Genomic DNA, 15,257 nt, shown 5'->3' with positions numbered 1-15,257 from the left:
TCTTAAAGTAATGATGGACTGTTATTTCTCTTTGCTTATTTGAGCTGTTCTTGCCATAATATGGACTTGGTATTTTACCAAATACGGCTATATTCTGTTTACCACCCCTACTTTGTCACAACACAACTGATTGGCTCAAACGCATTAAGGAAAGATATCCCACAAATTAACAAGGCACACCTGTTAATTGAAATGCATTCCAGGTGACTACCTCATGAAGCTGGTTGAGAGAATGCCAAGAGTGTGCAAAGCTGTCATCAAGGCAAAGGGTGGCTACTTTGAACAATCTCAAATATATTTTGATTTGTTTAACACTTTTTTGGTTATTACATGATTCCTTATGTGTTATTTCATAGTATTGATGTCTTCACCATTCTACAATGTAGAAAATGGTACAAATAAAAACATCCTTGAATGTGTAGGTGTGTTGGAACTTTTGACTGGTACTGTATATATAAAACATTGATATTTTATGTCTGCCATGAAACCATTAGAAGTGTTATAACCTTGCCATCATCAAAGCTATAAAAAAAATGTATTGTCATGTAATATGACCTCAACGTCTCGCCATGTCATAAATCATAATACTGAGCTGGCGATGAACTTCGGTTATAAGCACCACCTGTGTAAAGTTACATTTCAATTCCAGATTGCGACATTTGCAATTGTTGAGTATATTAATTAGTAATATTTCTAATTGAATGTAGCGCAGTACAAATTAACTGACATTGTATAATTTTACCAAGTATGCATTGGATATGTACTGCGCTGGACCTACCTTCTCTCTGATCTCCAGAGCCCTCTTGCAAAGGGGCTCCGCTTCCTTGTACTTCCCCCTCTTGCCATACAACACTGCCAGATTGTTCAGTGTCGCAGCCACCTGAGAAACAGAGATGGATTAGTGAGCAGCTTTCATCATGTTATGCAGCTGCTCTGTGCCTGCAATGCGGTGAGTCAAACAAGGGAGCCTGTACAGTTTAAAATGCTCCCAAAAGTACAACTGCAAATATGTCGTCTTATAAACCTCTAACACCACTACATATTGACATTAATATAAATTGACAATAGTTGTACAATGTGATAACGGACATTTCAACTTTGGGAGCATTTACATTACAGTGAGCGAGCACCTTTTGGAATCCTATTATGCCCATGTACTATCCAGGAGCCTGTGACGTGGATGCGTACGAATGGATATTAACCAACTTCTCTAGGCCTAGATGTCTGCCCAAGTGCTGACAACCAGATTTGCCATTAGGAACGTGCTAAATAGTACATTCCTGTATTCTATTAATGGCCAACATGCTTGAGGCTTTTCCAGCCCTTGGAGCCGCTGACGGCAGTTTCAACCTGACCTTCTCCTTACGAATCCTAACATAAAAACACCGGCAGAAAAGTCCCCTTTGTCTAATGAAAAAAAAAAAAAAAAAAAGAGATTGCTCCATCTGGTAGACTAACTCACCGCAGGGTGGTCTTTCCCAAGGGTTTTCTCCCGGATAGACAGTGCATCATTGAGCAGGTGAGCCGCCTCCTTGTATTTGTTCTGGTCCCTGAAAAAAAGGAAAACAATATATCATAGTCTAAAAGAAAAAGACCCTGAATAAACTCGGTACAGAAGGGAGAAGCAGCGTGTAGATAAGTGGTATTGATGGTGAAAAAGTGTGGTTACAGTATAATGATAAAGCATAGCAGCACATACGTGTGATAACCGCTTTCCTGCTGGAGCCGTGTTAATATGGCGGCGACAACAAAAAGACCAACGTAAAACGCACACACACACCTGTAGACCAGGGCCAGGATGTTGAGCATGGTGGCCACGTCAGGGTGGTCGTGTCCGGATGTCTTCTCCAGGTCCTCCAGAGCCTGTTTGCAGAGGGGCACGGCCACCTCGTAGCGGCCCTGGGAGGCGTACTGGATCACCAGGTTGTGTAGGGTCCTCAGGCGGGCAGGGATCTCATAGCCACCCTGCTGGGCTGCGGCCACCGCTGCACTGTTATGCTGGTGTGGCACTGGAGGAGAGATGCGCTTTGGTCACAGGTAGAAGTTTTGGGCAGTTGCTGCAGAGTTTTACGTTCATATAATATGGATTTAAAATTCTATCTTTTGTATACAATCCATAGAATACATAAATATTTGAAGATTAGTAAAATGCCAGTTCTGTGCTGATAAAATTATCAGATGAGGGTCCTCAGCTCTATATTAGAGCTACTCAAGTTCAAATATGGGACCTTAAATATATATTTTTTAATATGACGCAACAGGTTGTTGTTTGACGTTATACACCAAAGCAATGAACATTCAACTAAAATAAATAAATCTATGCTAATCCGATACAGGATGATGACGCAGGATATGGTTGTAGGTAGACGGCTTACTTCCTTGACTGTTGTCCTCCTCATCATTGGGGAAGAGGTCGTCCAGTGTATCTTTAGGAGGCTCTCCATCTTTCTCCTCCTGGAAAAAAAAACTATTTGTCACTTATTTGGTTTAAGGAGTGGAATTCTAATTCTATACTCAGTGACAGTTACATTTGCCAGACCCACCCCACAGTTTCAAAGAGCTGGGCAGCACTTCTGACTAGAATTTTAAGTTACATTGTGCCTTTCAATTCGATGGAAATTCTTGTGGCCATCTGGGATTTAGAGTCAATGTTTGACAGACAGCATATGAATATCCATGCCGCAGGGTGCTCAAGGAGACTCATGTACCTCGTCACGGTTCCCTTCAGGCTGAACTAGAAATACCTCACCCCATCTTCCACATTCATAACCCTTGTCCTTGCATTCTCAAACATATACTACAATTAGAAATATGCAACAGCTGACATCATTTGAACGGTTCTAAATTCCAATGGACTACATTTGGTGCATATTAACAAGCGCTCGTCAAACTGTCTAAATATCAATGACTAAATGAATTGCCTTAGCAGCCAAACGATAGTCCACCATAAACTGTAATCAGTTCATAATGGTTGGTGCGTCATTGTAAATTAGAATTTGTTTTTAACCGACATGCCAAGTTAAATATAGGGCAAATTAAAATGAAAGTAAATGAGACCAATTCATTCACCTTGGCAGCCTGCATTGCTCAGAGGGAAGAACAAAGAAGATTACAAGTGGAGTGATATGGCTCTGATGACAGAATATGGAGCTTGTCAGTCAGGCCTGGGTAACTCCAGTCTTCGGGGGCCTGATTTGTGTCACACTTTTGCCCCAGCTAACACACCGGACTCCAATAATCAACTAATCATGATCTTCAGTTAAAAATGAAATTAGTGTAAAATCAGGTGTGTTTGCTAGGGATGGGGGTTAAAGTGTGACCAATCAGGCCTTCGAGGACTGGAATTGCCCAGGCGTTAACTAGGCTTTACAAAAGAGGTGCTCTCAGCTTTCATTTCATCTTGTAGGGAGAAATCCCTAGCCATCAATCCGCTCTAAAAATGATCTTGCACATTAATGGAGAGATCAAAATCCTGGTTGAGAATAGAGAATGTAGACTATAGGCAGAAGAAGAGAGGTCAAGTTTTATCGATAGGTCACAGTTGCAACCCGCCAGAAGGGGCTTCATCAGCTGAGGCTTATGCAAAGCCTGATTACTTGCATGATGATTACAGCTCTCGAGCTGGTTCAATGGTTTATGATCAGGGAGTGTGTGTGTATATATTACCTCGGAGAAGGAAATGTTCTCATCATCATAATTCATGAACTGAGCAGTGCGTTTGTGCTGGTGTGCAAGCAGTTGTGTTGTGCATTTAAGTGTGGGTGTGTGCGAGTGCATAACTCACAGAGGGTGAGACGTCCTCGTCGTACTTCTTGAGCTGGTTCATGAACTCCAGGTGCTTCTTCTCCTCCTCCAGCTGGGCCACACTCTGCTCGCTCTTCTGCAGCTTTTGCTGGGTGCCCGCCAGCTCGTCTCGCAGCCACTGGTTCTCTTGGCACAGCCGACGTACCTGGGCACGCAGCTTCTGCTTCTCCGACTCCACAGCGTTCAGGTGGGCAGACAGGGCCATCATCACCTGACAGAGAAAGGTGCATACATGCAGAGGGATCAATTACTTACGCATCATTGTATGCGATTCAGCCCGAGGACCATGCCTCAGGACTACCTGGCCCGACGACTCCTGGCTGGACCCGTCCCCAGTCCACCTGGTCGTGCTGCTGCTCCAGTTTCTACTGTTCTGCCTGCGGCAATGGAACCCTGACCTGTTGACAAGTTTTACTACCTTGTCCCAGACCTCCTCTCTTTCGCTCTCTCCAGAACCTGCCCTCTCAACCTCGGAATGCTTGGCTATAAAAAGCCAACTGACATTTACTCCTGAGGTGCTGACCTGTTGCCCCTCTCTACAACCACTGATTATTATTTGACCCAGCTGGTCATCTATGAATGTTTGAACATCTTGAAGAACGATCTGGCCTTAATGGCCATGTACTATCGCCACCCGGCACAGCCAGAAGAGGACTGGCCACGCCTCAGAGCCTAGTTCCTCTCTAGGTTTCTTCTTAGGTTCCTGGCTTTCGAGGGAGTTTTTCTTGCCACCGTACTACTACATCTGCATTGCTTGTTCTTTGGGGTGTTAGGCTGGGTTTCTGTATAAGCACTTTGTGACATCTTTAAACACATTTGATTGACTGAAATACGATTGATTGATAAAGGTAATAATTTGTGGCAGCTGTGGATTCCTGTGGCCAGAGACAGGCAGGCTACATAAGCCAGAGAAAGACTAGTCAGCTTCAAAACATGAAACTGACGCATGCAACATTATTTTCAGGTCATTTTACTTGATTTCATTTTTAGGCAAGTCAGATAAGAACAAGTTCTTATTTACAACGACGGCCTACCAAAAAGCAAAAGGCTTCCCGCGGGAACGGGGGCTGGGATTTCACATTTTAAAAATAATAATATAGGACAACACACACATCACGACAAGAGACACCACTACATAAAGAGACCTAAGACAACTCATGGGGATCCACCCCAAGAACGGATTGATTAACAGTGCTATAACCACCCCAAGACTCTCCCGTATGGCTTCCTCTCTCCATATCACCCGGGGACCGTCAACCCTTACCTGCGCCTCGCCCAGCCCCAGCTCGATCATCTCCACTGACTTGCGCAGCAGGCTGGACTTCTCGTGCACCAAGTTGGCCTCCTCGTCCTTCTTCAGGCAGCGGATGGTCTCCAGCAGGCTGTGCAAGATTGAGTTGTGCTCGCTCTTCAGTGCCTCCAGGCCCTGGATCACCAGCTTGGTGCTGGAGATGATCTCCTCCTGGGACAGCTTCTCCAGACGGTCCTCCCTGGGGTACACCATCATTGACATTGCCTGGTGGACCTAGGACTTAGAGGCTGGTGGAGGGAGAGAAGTGGAAGAAAAGGAAGGTGGAGGTTAGGTCACTCTTGGGGCAGTGGTAATTTAATGCAATGACCTCACTTTTGGGGATTTTCTTTGGACCCATCAGAATAAAATAGCAGACTTCACGAGATTCCAACATTGAGACTTCCACTGTCACTATCAGCAGAAAAAAAGGTTGTTCCGTTTACAATCCATGCTACATGTCTATAATTAAACTGGATAGAGATGTACGAGAAAATGGAAGCCTTGGGATAAAAAAAATGACAGGGTAGGAGTCCAATCTAGCCCACACTCTCCACAGTCCCTGCAAATCGACAAAGCCAGAGTAATAAAACACTTGGCTCCCTCTGCCTTCACAAGACAGTCACATGATTAGGCTTGGCGTGGGCATAGCAGCAGAAAATTAGGCTAACCCCCGAGTAGTTAGCCCTGAGTTCACCATCAAAGCGCTTGTAGATAAATATGAGTAATCTGTTGTAGCCGACTTAATGTGTATTTCCGTTGTGGAATAATTCCGCTCTAGTCACTCGTATTGGTATTCTTATTCCAAAACATAAAACAGGCCGATAATCTCTAACTCTGTGGTGATTTTGGCATTTAAATATCCCATTAAAAAGGTCTGTTCAGAGCCATGGAAACAGACTGACAGAAATAGAGCACCAAGAGCCAATCATAAAATGAGAACTAGTCCTGCAACTGTGCCTACGTATCATTTCACCTGGATGCACACTTGCACAAGTGCGCGCACACACACACAGCTTGCCAGAGTAGTACAGTACGCTACTAGCTTGTATGACATTCCTTTCATATTGAAAACACACACGACATTGAGCTCCAATCCATTCTTTTCAGCAAGCCTTCTAAAAAAAATAGGTTGACTATAGAGCCAAAACCTATAGATTCAGAAGAATACAGAATTGCTTTTATGGGATTCGGCTGAATGTAATCTGGAAACAAACTAAAAGGATATCTAGACTCTAGATGTGCTGTAGACTACACTGAACACAGGGTAAACAACTAGTGCAAATGGTAGCACATAGGCTGTCACCAATGTTGATTCTAGGCATGACGGATTACAGAGGTCCAATTTCAAAGAGTCATGGCGCTTTTACAGGAGCATGAGTCATACTTCATGAAAGCGGCTACGAAGTCCCAATTAGACTTCTCAAAGGACATCTGTAGGGAATTCCAAGTCAGATTAACCCCGAGGCACAGTCAACAGCGTCATTGCCCCAAAAAATTAAAAACATGATTCTTTGAGCAAGCATAGACAAAGGAAACACTATTTCAATACAATAACTCAGTCCATACGTTCAAAAGGTAATGAGATCTGGTATCAAAAACACTATAGATTTACGTTCATGGTAAAGCAAAATAGTACAGCAATAATGCCCCACATGTGAGCCTAGCATACAGCAGTGATCGTCTTCACAGGGTCAAGTACCGTTAAGCTACAGTTGGTTAAGATGTAGGCTAGTAGATAGTCATTTTTTCTAATTATTCATCACAGTATGTTAGTTAGCTGTGGGCAAAAAGGAAGCTTGAAATGAGCGCTCTTAATTATTTACACAATGTCCCAAGGAGCACACACAGAAGAAGCAGAAAAAGGCACAAAGCCTTTTCATGATGTTAGCTCACATGAATAAGGGATATTGGGTTCCCTCAACAGAAAACACTAGCCAGTGTTGTAGTCATTTTCAGCCAGTCAATTTAGGGAATTTAGGGAAATTTAATTTAGGGAAATTAATTGAAATTCAACAAACTAATTAACAATTGCTCATAATTCTTTACTATGGAGTTTTCAATTAATGAATTTAAATGAAGTTCCTTAATTGACATGGCACTGACCCCAATCCAGCTTCGAGTAAATATGACGATGGGCTCAAACTGATTTAAAATGGTGACCAGAGCACACTACCATTTAAAGGAGAAAGAAGCTGAAATATAAAATTGCCCGCCTTCTCGCTTCCTCTGCATAATAGACCACCACGAGTGACATAAATATTTCATGAGAACAGTGTGGGTAATACAGACGCTGCCTCCATCGCCACGCCCTGTCTCGTGGCATCCTGTCTCTTTGGTAGCATAAAGCCATTCCTCTCCAATCCCATCACGTCCAGATGGAATTATAGGGCCCATTGGAGAGCTATATTTTTGGTCTTGATGGCTATGGGAGTGCTTTATCACCTCCTGCCTCTGGTCTCTGCCGGTTACTAGTGGATAGGAGAGATTGCAGACTGATGTTTCGGATTTAGGGACACGTGGGAAGGAGGCACAAGGTGGCTTTGGTTGGGGAGATGTAGGGACAGCTGGAAACCTACTGGGGATGTTAATTAAAAAAAGAATACAACTTCAAAATACCTAAAATAGCTTGGTATACACAGTCATCATAAAATCAAAAAAGCCTTCTTTGCAAAGTGGTGAAATATTGATGTAGCCTACTGTTTACATTTTGATCTTCCATAAACATGAGTATAGCGAAACAGGAAGATACTGCTGCTTATGCTGATGGTGGATTGGCTACGCAACCATCTTTTGAAGAACCTGACTTTGTGCTCTTCACTTCTTCTACTGACATTTGCAAGTACAAATTTTACAGAAAGTAACTTTAAGATTGACAGCCTTACTTGAGTCTAGAGGTCGACCGATTATTATTTTTCAACGCCGATACCGATTGGAGGACCAAAAAAAGCCAATACCGATTAAATTGGACGATTTTTTAAATGTATTTGTAATAATGACAATTACAACAATACTGAATGAACACTTATTTTAACTTAATATAATACATCAATAAAATCTATTTAGTGTCAAATAAATAATGAAACATGTTCAATTTGGTTTAAATAATGCAAAAACAAAGTGTTGGAGAAGAAAGTAAAAGTGCAATATGTGCCATGTAAGAAAGCTAACGTTTAAGTTCCTTGCTCAGAACATGAGAACATGTGAAAGCTGGTGGTTCCTTTTAACATGAGTCTTCAATATTCCCAGGTAAGAAGTTTTAGGTTGTAGTTATTATAGGAATTATAGGACTATTTCTCTCTATACGATTTGTATTTCATATACCTTTGACTATTGGATGTTCTTATAGGCACTTAAGTATTGCCAGTGTAACAGTATAGCTTCCGTCCCGCTCCTCCCTGGGCTCAAACCAGGAACACAACGACAACAGCCACCCTCGAAGCAGCGTTACCCATGCAGAGCAAGGAAAACCACCACTCCAAGTCTCAGAGCGAGTGACGTTTGAAACGCTATTAGCGCGCACCCCGCTAACTAGCTAGCCATTTCACATCGGTTACACGAGCCTAATCTCAGGAGTTGACAGGCTTGAAGTCATAAACAGCAGAGCTGCTGGCAAAACGCACGAAAGTGCTGTTTGAATGAATGCTTACGAGCCTGCTGGTGCCTACCACCGCTCAGTCAGACTGCTCTATCAAATCATAGACTTAATTATAACATAATAACACACAGAAATACAAGCCTTGGGTCATTAATATGGTCGAATCCGGAAACTAGCATCTCGAAAACAAAACGTTAATACTTTCAGTGAAATACGGAACCATTACGTATTTTATCTAACGGGTGGCATCCATAAGTCTAAATATTCCTGTTACATTGCACAACCTTCAATGTTATGTCATAATTACGTAAAATTCTGGCAAATTAGTTCGCAATGAGCCAGGCGGCTCATACCGATTTCCGAAAATACCGATTTCTGATTGTTATCAAAACTTGAAAATCGGCCATTCCGATTAACTTCTCTAGGATAGGGGGCAGCATTTTCACGTTTGGATGAAAAGCATACCCAAATTAAACTGCCAGCTACTCATCCCCAGAAGATAAGATATGCATAGTGTTAGTAGATTTGGATAGAAAACACTCTGACGTTTCTAAAACTGTTTGAATCATGTCTGAGTATAACAGAACTTATTTAGCAGGCGAAACCCAGAGGACCACCCATTCAGATGTTTATTTTTTGAGGTCACTCTTTTCAATGGATTTTCATTGAGAATACAGATTTCTAATTGACCTTCTTGCAGTTCCTACCGCTTCCACTGGATGTCAACAAGCTTTAGAAATTGGTTGAGAGTTTTTCCTTTGTGTAATGAAGAAGTACGGCCATTTTGAATCAGGGTCACTTGTTGTGTCCTGTTTGTTAGGGGCGCATGACCAGAAGGCTGGCTACAGTTTGTTTTAATCCTGTATTGAACACAGATCATCCGCCTTCAATTTGATCGATTATTTACGTTAAGATACCTAAAGTTGTATTACAAAAGTAGTTTGAAATGTTTTGGCAAAGTTTACAGGTAACTTGAGATATTTTGTAGTCACGTTTCACAAGTTGGAACCGGTTTTTTTCTGGATCAAACGCGCCAAATAAATTGACATTTTGGATATATATCGACGGAATTAATCCAACAAAAGGACCATTTGTGATGTTTATGGGACATATTGGAGTGCCAACAACAGAAGGTAAGGCATGAATTATATTTTTATTTCTGCGTTTTGTCGCGCCTGCAGGGTTGAATTATACTTCTCTCTCTTTGTTTACTATGGTGCTAACTCAGATAATAGCATTGTTTGTTTTTGCCGTAAATCCTTTTTGAAATCAGATGTGTTGCCTGGATTCACAACAACTGTAGCTTTAACTTGGTGTCTTTCATGTGTGATTTCATGAAAGTTAGATTTTTATAGTAATTTACTTGAATTTGGCGCTCTGCATTTTTACTGGCTTTTGGCCAAGTGGGACGTTAGCGTCCCACATATCCCAGAGAGGTTAATCAGTCGACCTCTACTTGAGTCTTGAACAACTGCATCTGCAGCCTTCTAATGTATCCATTAACTCATTTAACAATCAATAACATAGCCTCTCACAAGTTGACTGCAAGGATCAAGATATACAAGACTGTGCAAAGTGCACATTCAATAACATAAGCTACCTAACAGTGGTGTTCGCTAAAATTACCACATGCTTACAGGCCTAGGTCACACATGCATGCCATTAAGTCTTGCTCTGGACTAGACATCATAGGCGTCGCTCAGCATTTCGTGTCTGGTTCCTCTCAGGGTTTCTTCCTGTGTTTATTCGTAAGACTACACTTTCCCATAACGTTTCCGCCCAACTGTGGCGGAATGGTTGATTTAATGCATGTGAACATAGGTAGGCCTATTTGTACACAATATAAAATGAAAATAATGCATTGATGCTCACAGAACTCTTCTTGCTTAGATACACTGAAGGCCTTTAGACTATAAACGGACACATGCGTGGACTTGAGATCCACGCATATAACGTCACATTTCTCAGAACTCTCTTTTCAAAATCAACACTTTACATTTTCCAACCAGTCTGACTATGGTGAGTCATAGCAATGAATCATTGATGCTGGTTCAAATGCCACGCTGCCTCTTTCACAGTGAGGCAGAAGGAAAGGGAAAGAGGGATACCTACCTAGTCAGATGTACCTAGTCAACTGAAATGTCTTCTGCATTTAACCCAACCCCTCTGAATTAGAGAGGTGCGGGGGGCTGCCTTAAAATAAATTAAAAATAATCGGCACTCGGGGAACAGTGGGCCTTGCTCAGGGACAGAACGACAGCTTTTTTACCTTGACAGCTTGGGGATTCGATCCAGCAACCTTTCATTTGCTGGCCCAACGCACCTACCTGCCACAGCGAGGAAAAAGGAGCGAATAACTAGCACAAGTAGAGATCTGAGATAATTGTCTCTCTTCAGTCTCTTGGTTGTGTCTTCTTGTTACTCATCTCCATTACTAGAATATCAATAGAAATCCCAACCCGTCTGGTTTGAGTGCAGTAATCAGATAGTGGTATTAATAGGATGCATTTTATGAAAAAACAAGCTTGAAATTTACAACACCTTTTCTCTCTCAAGTTAGCTACATGAGGAAATAGGCATAAGAACTCCAAATCAATATGGCCCTGAACATGTATTGATTCAACATGATGCCTAAATTCAGTCCTGAAGAACATGGTTCCCTATTTGTGCAAGGCTAGTACCTTTTTTATACATATAGGCTATTGCAGTAAATGGAGGTTTTATGATTTTACAGCATTTCTCTCCGATTCATTCATTTCCTCCTTCCTCTAATACAGGGGTGGGCAACTCCAGTCCCCGAGGGCCTGATTGGTGTCACACTTTTTCTCCATCCCTAGCAAACACAGCTGATTAATCAAATTGTATTCTATACTGAAGATCATGATAATGTGATTATTGGAATCGTGTGTTAGCTGGGGCAAAACTGACACCAATCAGGCCCTCGAGGACTGGAATTGCCCACCCCTGCTCCAATAGGTCAGACACACAAGAAATCTGACGGACGATAGGTGCTTAGCACAGTATGAGGCCGTTCCTTCTCTTGCTAGACCTGGTACTGTCGAACCTGCAGTTTCTATTTGTAGAATCGCAATGCTTGGCAGTGGCCGACTGAGCCAATCAGAGCTCAGGAATTTTGTGCTTGAAGGATTTTTTTGTTAAGTTTGATATGCACTAGCTCGTTAGCTAGCCAACTGAGAAAGGCAGTCACACACTTCACATGAAACTAAACGGGGTGGTAAGTGCAGCACAATGTACACAACACAAATGTATTTACTAAGCGAGCTATCTAGCAAGATGAGGAAATAATAAAATTCACTATCCATTACCCCATACTGCCAGTGCCAGTTCACTTGCTAGCTTAGCGGTTAGTATCACCACTTGCCAGTAGCACAGCATCGCTAGCTTCTCCACTGAATCTAGGAGGCTTACAGGCAGCGGCTTCATTCAAAAACGAATCCATTGTGATTTAATTATAAAATGTTGAGCTACGCTAGTTATGGCCATCTGGCTAGTATCAAGGGCTTACTACCAATACTAGTTAGCTAACATTAGCAATCTACAGCAGGCACAAACCAAACAAACTACTGCCACCTTGTGGTCTGGAGTATTTATGTTGACAAGAGACAATGAAAAGTATTTCCCCTGAGTGTTGCGAACCGTTCAACTGGAGATAAAAGCACAACCTTATTCATGCTTCAATTCCCTGCACTGGGAAAAATTGTTATGAGACATGGGTAATGACAGGAATACATAGGGAATGTTCTCTTCAAAGTGTAGTAGCTATTAAATGTTTCAGATATTGTCGGTTTCGTAGGCCTCTGTTTGTACATTTGTCTGACGAAGAGAGCAAGGGCCCAACATGATTTCAAAAGTCATAGTCCAAGAGTGCACATTTTACAGCATCACGAGGGTCAATTATAGGCCTATTACTGTTTGCCAGCCTGCCTCAAGGTTTCACCACCAGAGCATACATTTATTTAACAGAGCACGCTGAGAGGAATCTTCATTGCTAACTACTATGAAAATATTTACAGAGGAACAAAAGATTTCATACAGTACTGTATGTCTTCTGGGTGTGTGCATTTGAGCACCTGTCTGGTAAAACTGTAACTAGGGGACCAATTTCTTCCTTTTATCTCACTCTTTCAGATCCAGTGACATATTTGACTGCTGTTATGAGCTGTCTGCAGTCCTAAGGTCACTATTTCTTCACTGGCCTTGATTTAACTTCTACACTCCAGTAAATAAAAGGCAAAGTGGACTGGACTAGCATCTCTGCTCAAATCGTTTGATGCCTGTTATTAGGAAAAACCAGCATTGTTATTTGTAGCACTGGTGCTCACAACTTAAATTCTAGATACTTTTGGAAGCACGTTGTGCCCTAGAAACTAATAAGGAAATCTGTAAAAAAATAAATAAAAAAAAAGCTTGATAAGAATACCTGTCATTGAAATTAAAGTCATTTGTGGAATTTATTGAGATGCATTACATTGAGAAAAAAACCCCGGCAGGTTTGTGATGAGGACATGCAAGAGATCTGTCATTCAATGATGATCATTGATCTCCTGAAGGAGCTATCCCTTTTCCTTTCTGTGCCCCCAAAATGTGTGGATATACTGGTAAAGTTGCCAGGTTATTAGCCAACGAGGTAACATGACTGAAGTGTAAACAAATGGTTATCGACGTTGACGAGCGAGTAGTTTTAGAACAGCCCACGACATGGTTTATTAATGTAAAATGCGGTCCCGTCGATATACTGTAAGACCTAGTTGGGCTACAAGCAAGCCGTTTTCGCTGCAGTGATGGTGACACCATGACAAACGAATCTGCACTCCCTTGTTTTTCTAGGTCACTTAAACAGTACAGCAAACCGTTATCATTACAATAACTAACTGGGAGATTTTGTTTTCATAGTCACACAGCACTCCCAAAATAAAACTCCTGGTCCCATGAGAAGGGTGAAATTGCGGCCCCCTTCATACTTCTATTGGTCCATTTTTACGCTAGGACTCCAGTACACAGGCGCGAAGCGGGGACGCTCCAGAACAATAGGTGGCGGTAATGTTGAATGCCAATCACCATTAAACACCAAAGAAGAAGAGGTGTCCCGTGTGTGTCCCGTGTGGCTCAGTTGGTAGAGCATGGCGCTTGCAACGCCAGGGTTGCCAGGGTTGTGGGTTCATTCCCCACGGGGGGACCAGGATGAATATGTATGAACTTTCCAATTTGGAAGTCGCTCTGGATAAGAGCGTCTGCTAAATGACTTAAATGTAAATGTAAAGTTGGCTAGTTAACTAGGACACCGGTATATGCAAAACCGATGATTCCAACAAGTAAGTGTAGACATCACCATAGACAACTTTGGGCCATTTGGTAGGAGTGTATCCCCAGCTATGGGTAAACAAACAGTGACTTAAGAATACTGCAACAGCTTTACTGTTAGTCTTAGCATGTCAGCTAACAAATTAGTGGCAGTAATAAGTATCATGCAAATCTTGTTTTGAAAGCCAAGTACGTTAATAAAGACGAGGCTGCTGAAAACCTTTATTGAAACGACAAGTGTCAGCAGTCTGCTTAGGATGCCGCCAAACTGAAGTGAATTAAATGGAACAAGGAGAACTATATATTCTACTCGGGGGCGTGGTCACGTCAAACCACGCCTCGCCGTGTATCTAGACAATAGCATGAAGATAGCGGGGGCGTTCGTGCATCAATCAATGGGATGCACCCCTGCCCAGTCATGTGAGGGCCTAGAGAATTTATTTCAATTGACTGATTTCCTTAAATGAACTGTAACTCAGTGAAATGGTGCGTTTATTTTTTCCAGTATAAATAAAATAGGCCTTTACAAGGACTGTTATTATAGGCTACTTACTGTCTGTAGCTGTGTAACGTTAGTCAATAGAGCAAGAACAATCACACTGCCTCTGTGTTCTTTCTTATGCAAAGTGTTGAATTCTGTGAGCCAAGACAAAAAACAGATGTTCCTATATGCATGTGGTTACATACCTAAATTGGTTATTTCCTCGTAGGACAGCCAGGAACTATAGGAGCCTTCTCGATGTACATACACACAGCTGAGCCAGCAAGAAACCTATCCCAACAGAATTCGCAGATGAGCGCGGCGATATGGTTTGGGATAAATGCGTGGAATTTTTCACAACGACGCCATTTCATTGCGCACAACTGACAAACCCATTTGACGATACATTCTAACTAAATATCATAGTGACCGCAATGATAAATGGTGTTGCCAACGGAGCATATTTTCGTCAACCACTTAAGTGAGCTCGTTTTAAATCCAAAATGCCTTCCTTGGTTATTGATCTCCCAGCATCCACAGCGAAAGTTCCTAATGACGTCGTCATGTATTGGATATTTTTCGGGCGTGGCTGCACAGAGGCTGTGTGTGTATGGCACTGACTGACGGTATGAATAACAAATCCAAATGCATAATTTCCATAGATACATCATTGGTCATATAGATAAATAAATCCCCCATTTATTTTATAAATGTTAATGTACACTTGCCTTCAACTAGTCTACATAGCAAATACATAAAATGTG

General features: G+C 42.0%; 1 protein-coding gene across 3 annotated transcripts in view; it reads right to left on the bottom strand.

Annotated features, from left to right (window-relative positions):
* The window catches only part of LOC129839709 (kinesin light chain 1-like), a 38,402-nt gene that overhangs the window by 22,926 nt on the left and 219 nt on the right, over positions 1 to 15,257 (bottom strand). The window contains exons 1-7 of one of the 3 annotated variants that reach the window (XM_055907288.1): positions 14,700 to 15,074; positions 5,069 to 5,343; positions 3,785 to 4,015; positions 2,376 to 2,454; positions 1,781 to 2,009; positions 1,463 to 1,550; positions 779 to 880 (exon numbers count right to left, since the gene is read on the bottom strand). In XM_055907288.1, coding sequence (XP_055763263.1) covers positions 779 to 880; positions 1,463 to 1,550; positions 1,781 to 2,009; positions 2,376 to 2,454; positions 3,785 to 4,015; positions 5,069 to 5,317 — 978 coding nt within the window. In that variant the 5' untranslated portion in view covers positions 5,318 to 5,343; positions 14,700 to 15,074. Of the gene's footprint in view, positions 1 to 778; positions 881 to 1,462; positions 1,551 to 1,780; positions 2,010 to 2,375; positions 2,455 to 3,784; positions 4,016 to 5,068; positions 5,344 to 14,699; positions 15,075 to 15,257 lie in introns of those variants that run through there. The other 2 variants (XM_055907290.1, XM_055907289.1) reach the window with 2 other exon arrangements.

Source organism: Salvelinus fontinalis, chromosome 40 (assembly GCF_029448725.1).
Source record: "Salvelinus fontinalis isolate EN_2023a chromosome 40, ASM2944872v1, whole genome shotgun sequence".
NCBI classification, from domain to species: Eukaryota; Metazoa; Chordata; class Actinopteri; order Salmoniformes; family Salmonidae; genus Salvelinus; species Salvelinus fontinalis.
Note: the sequence above shows the minus strand (reverse complement) of the source record. Positions and strands in the feature narration are given on the sequence as shown.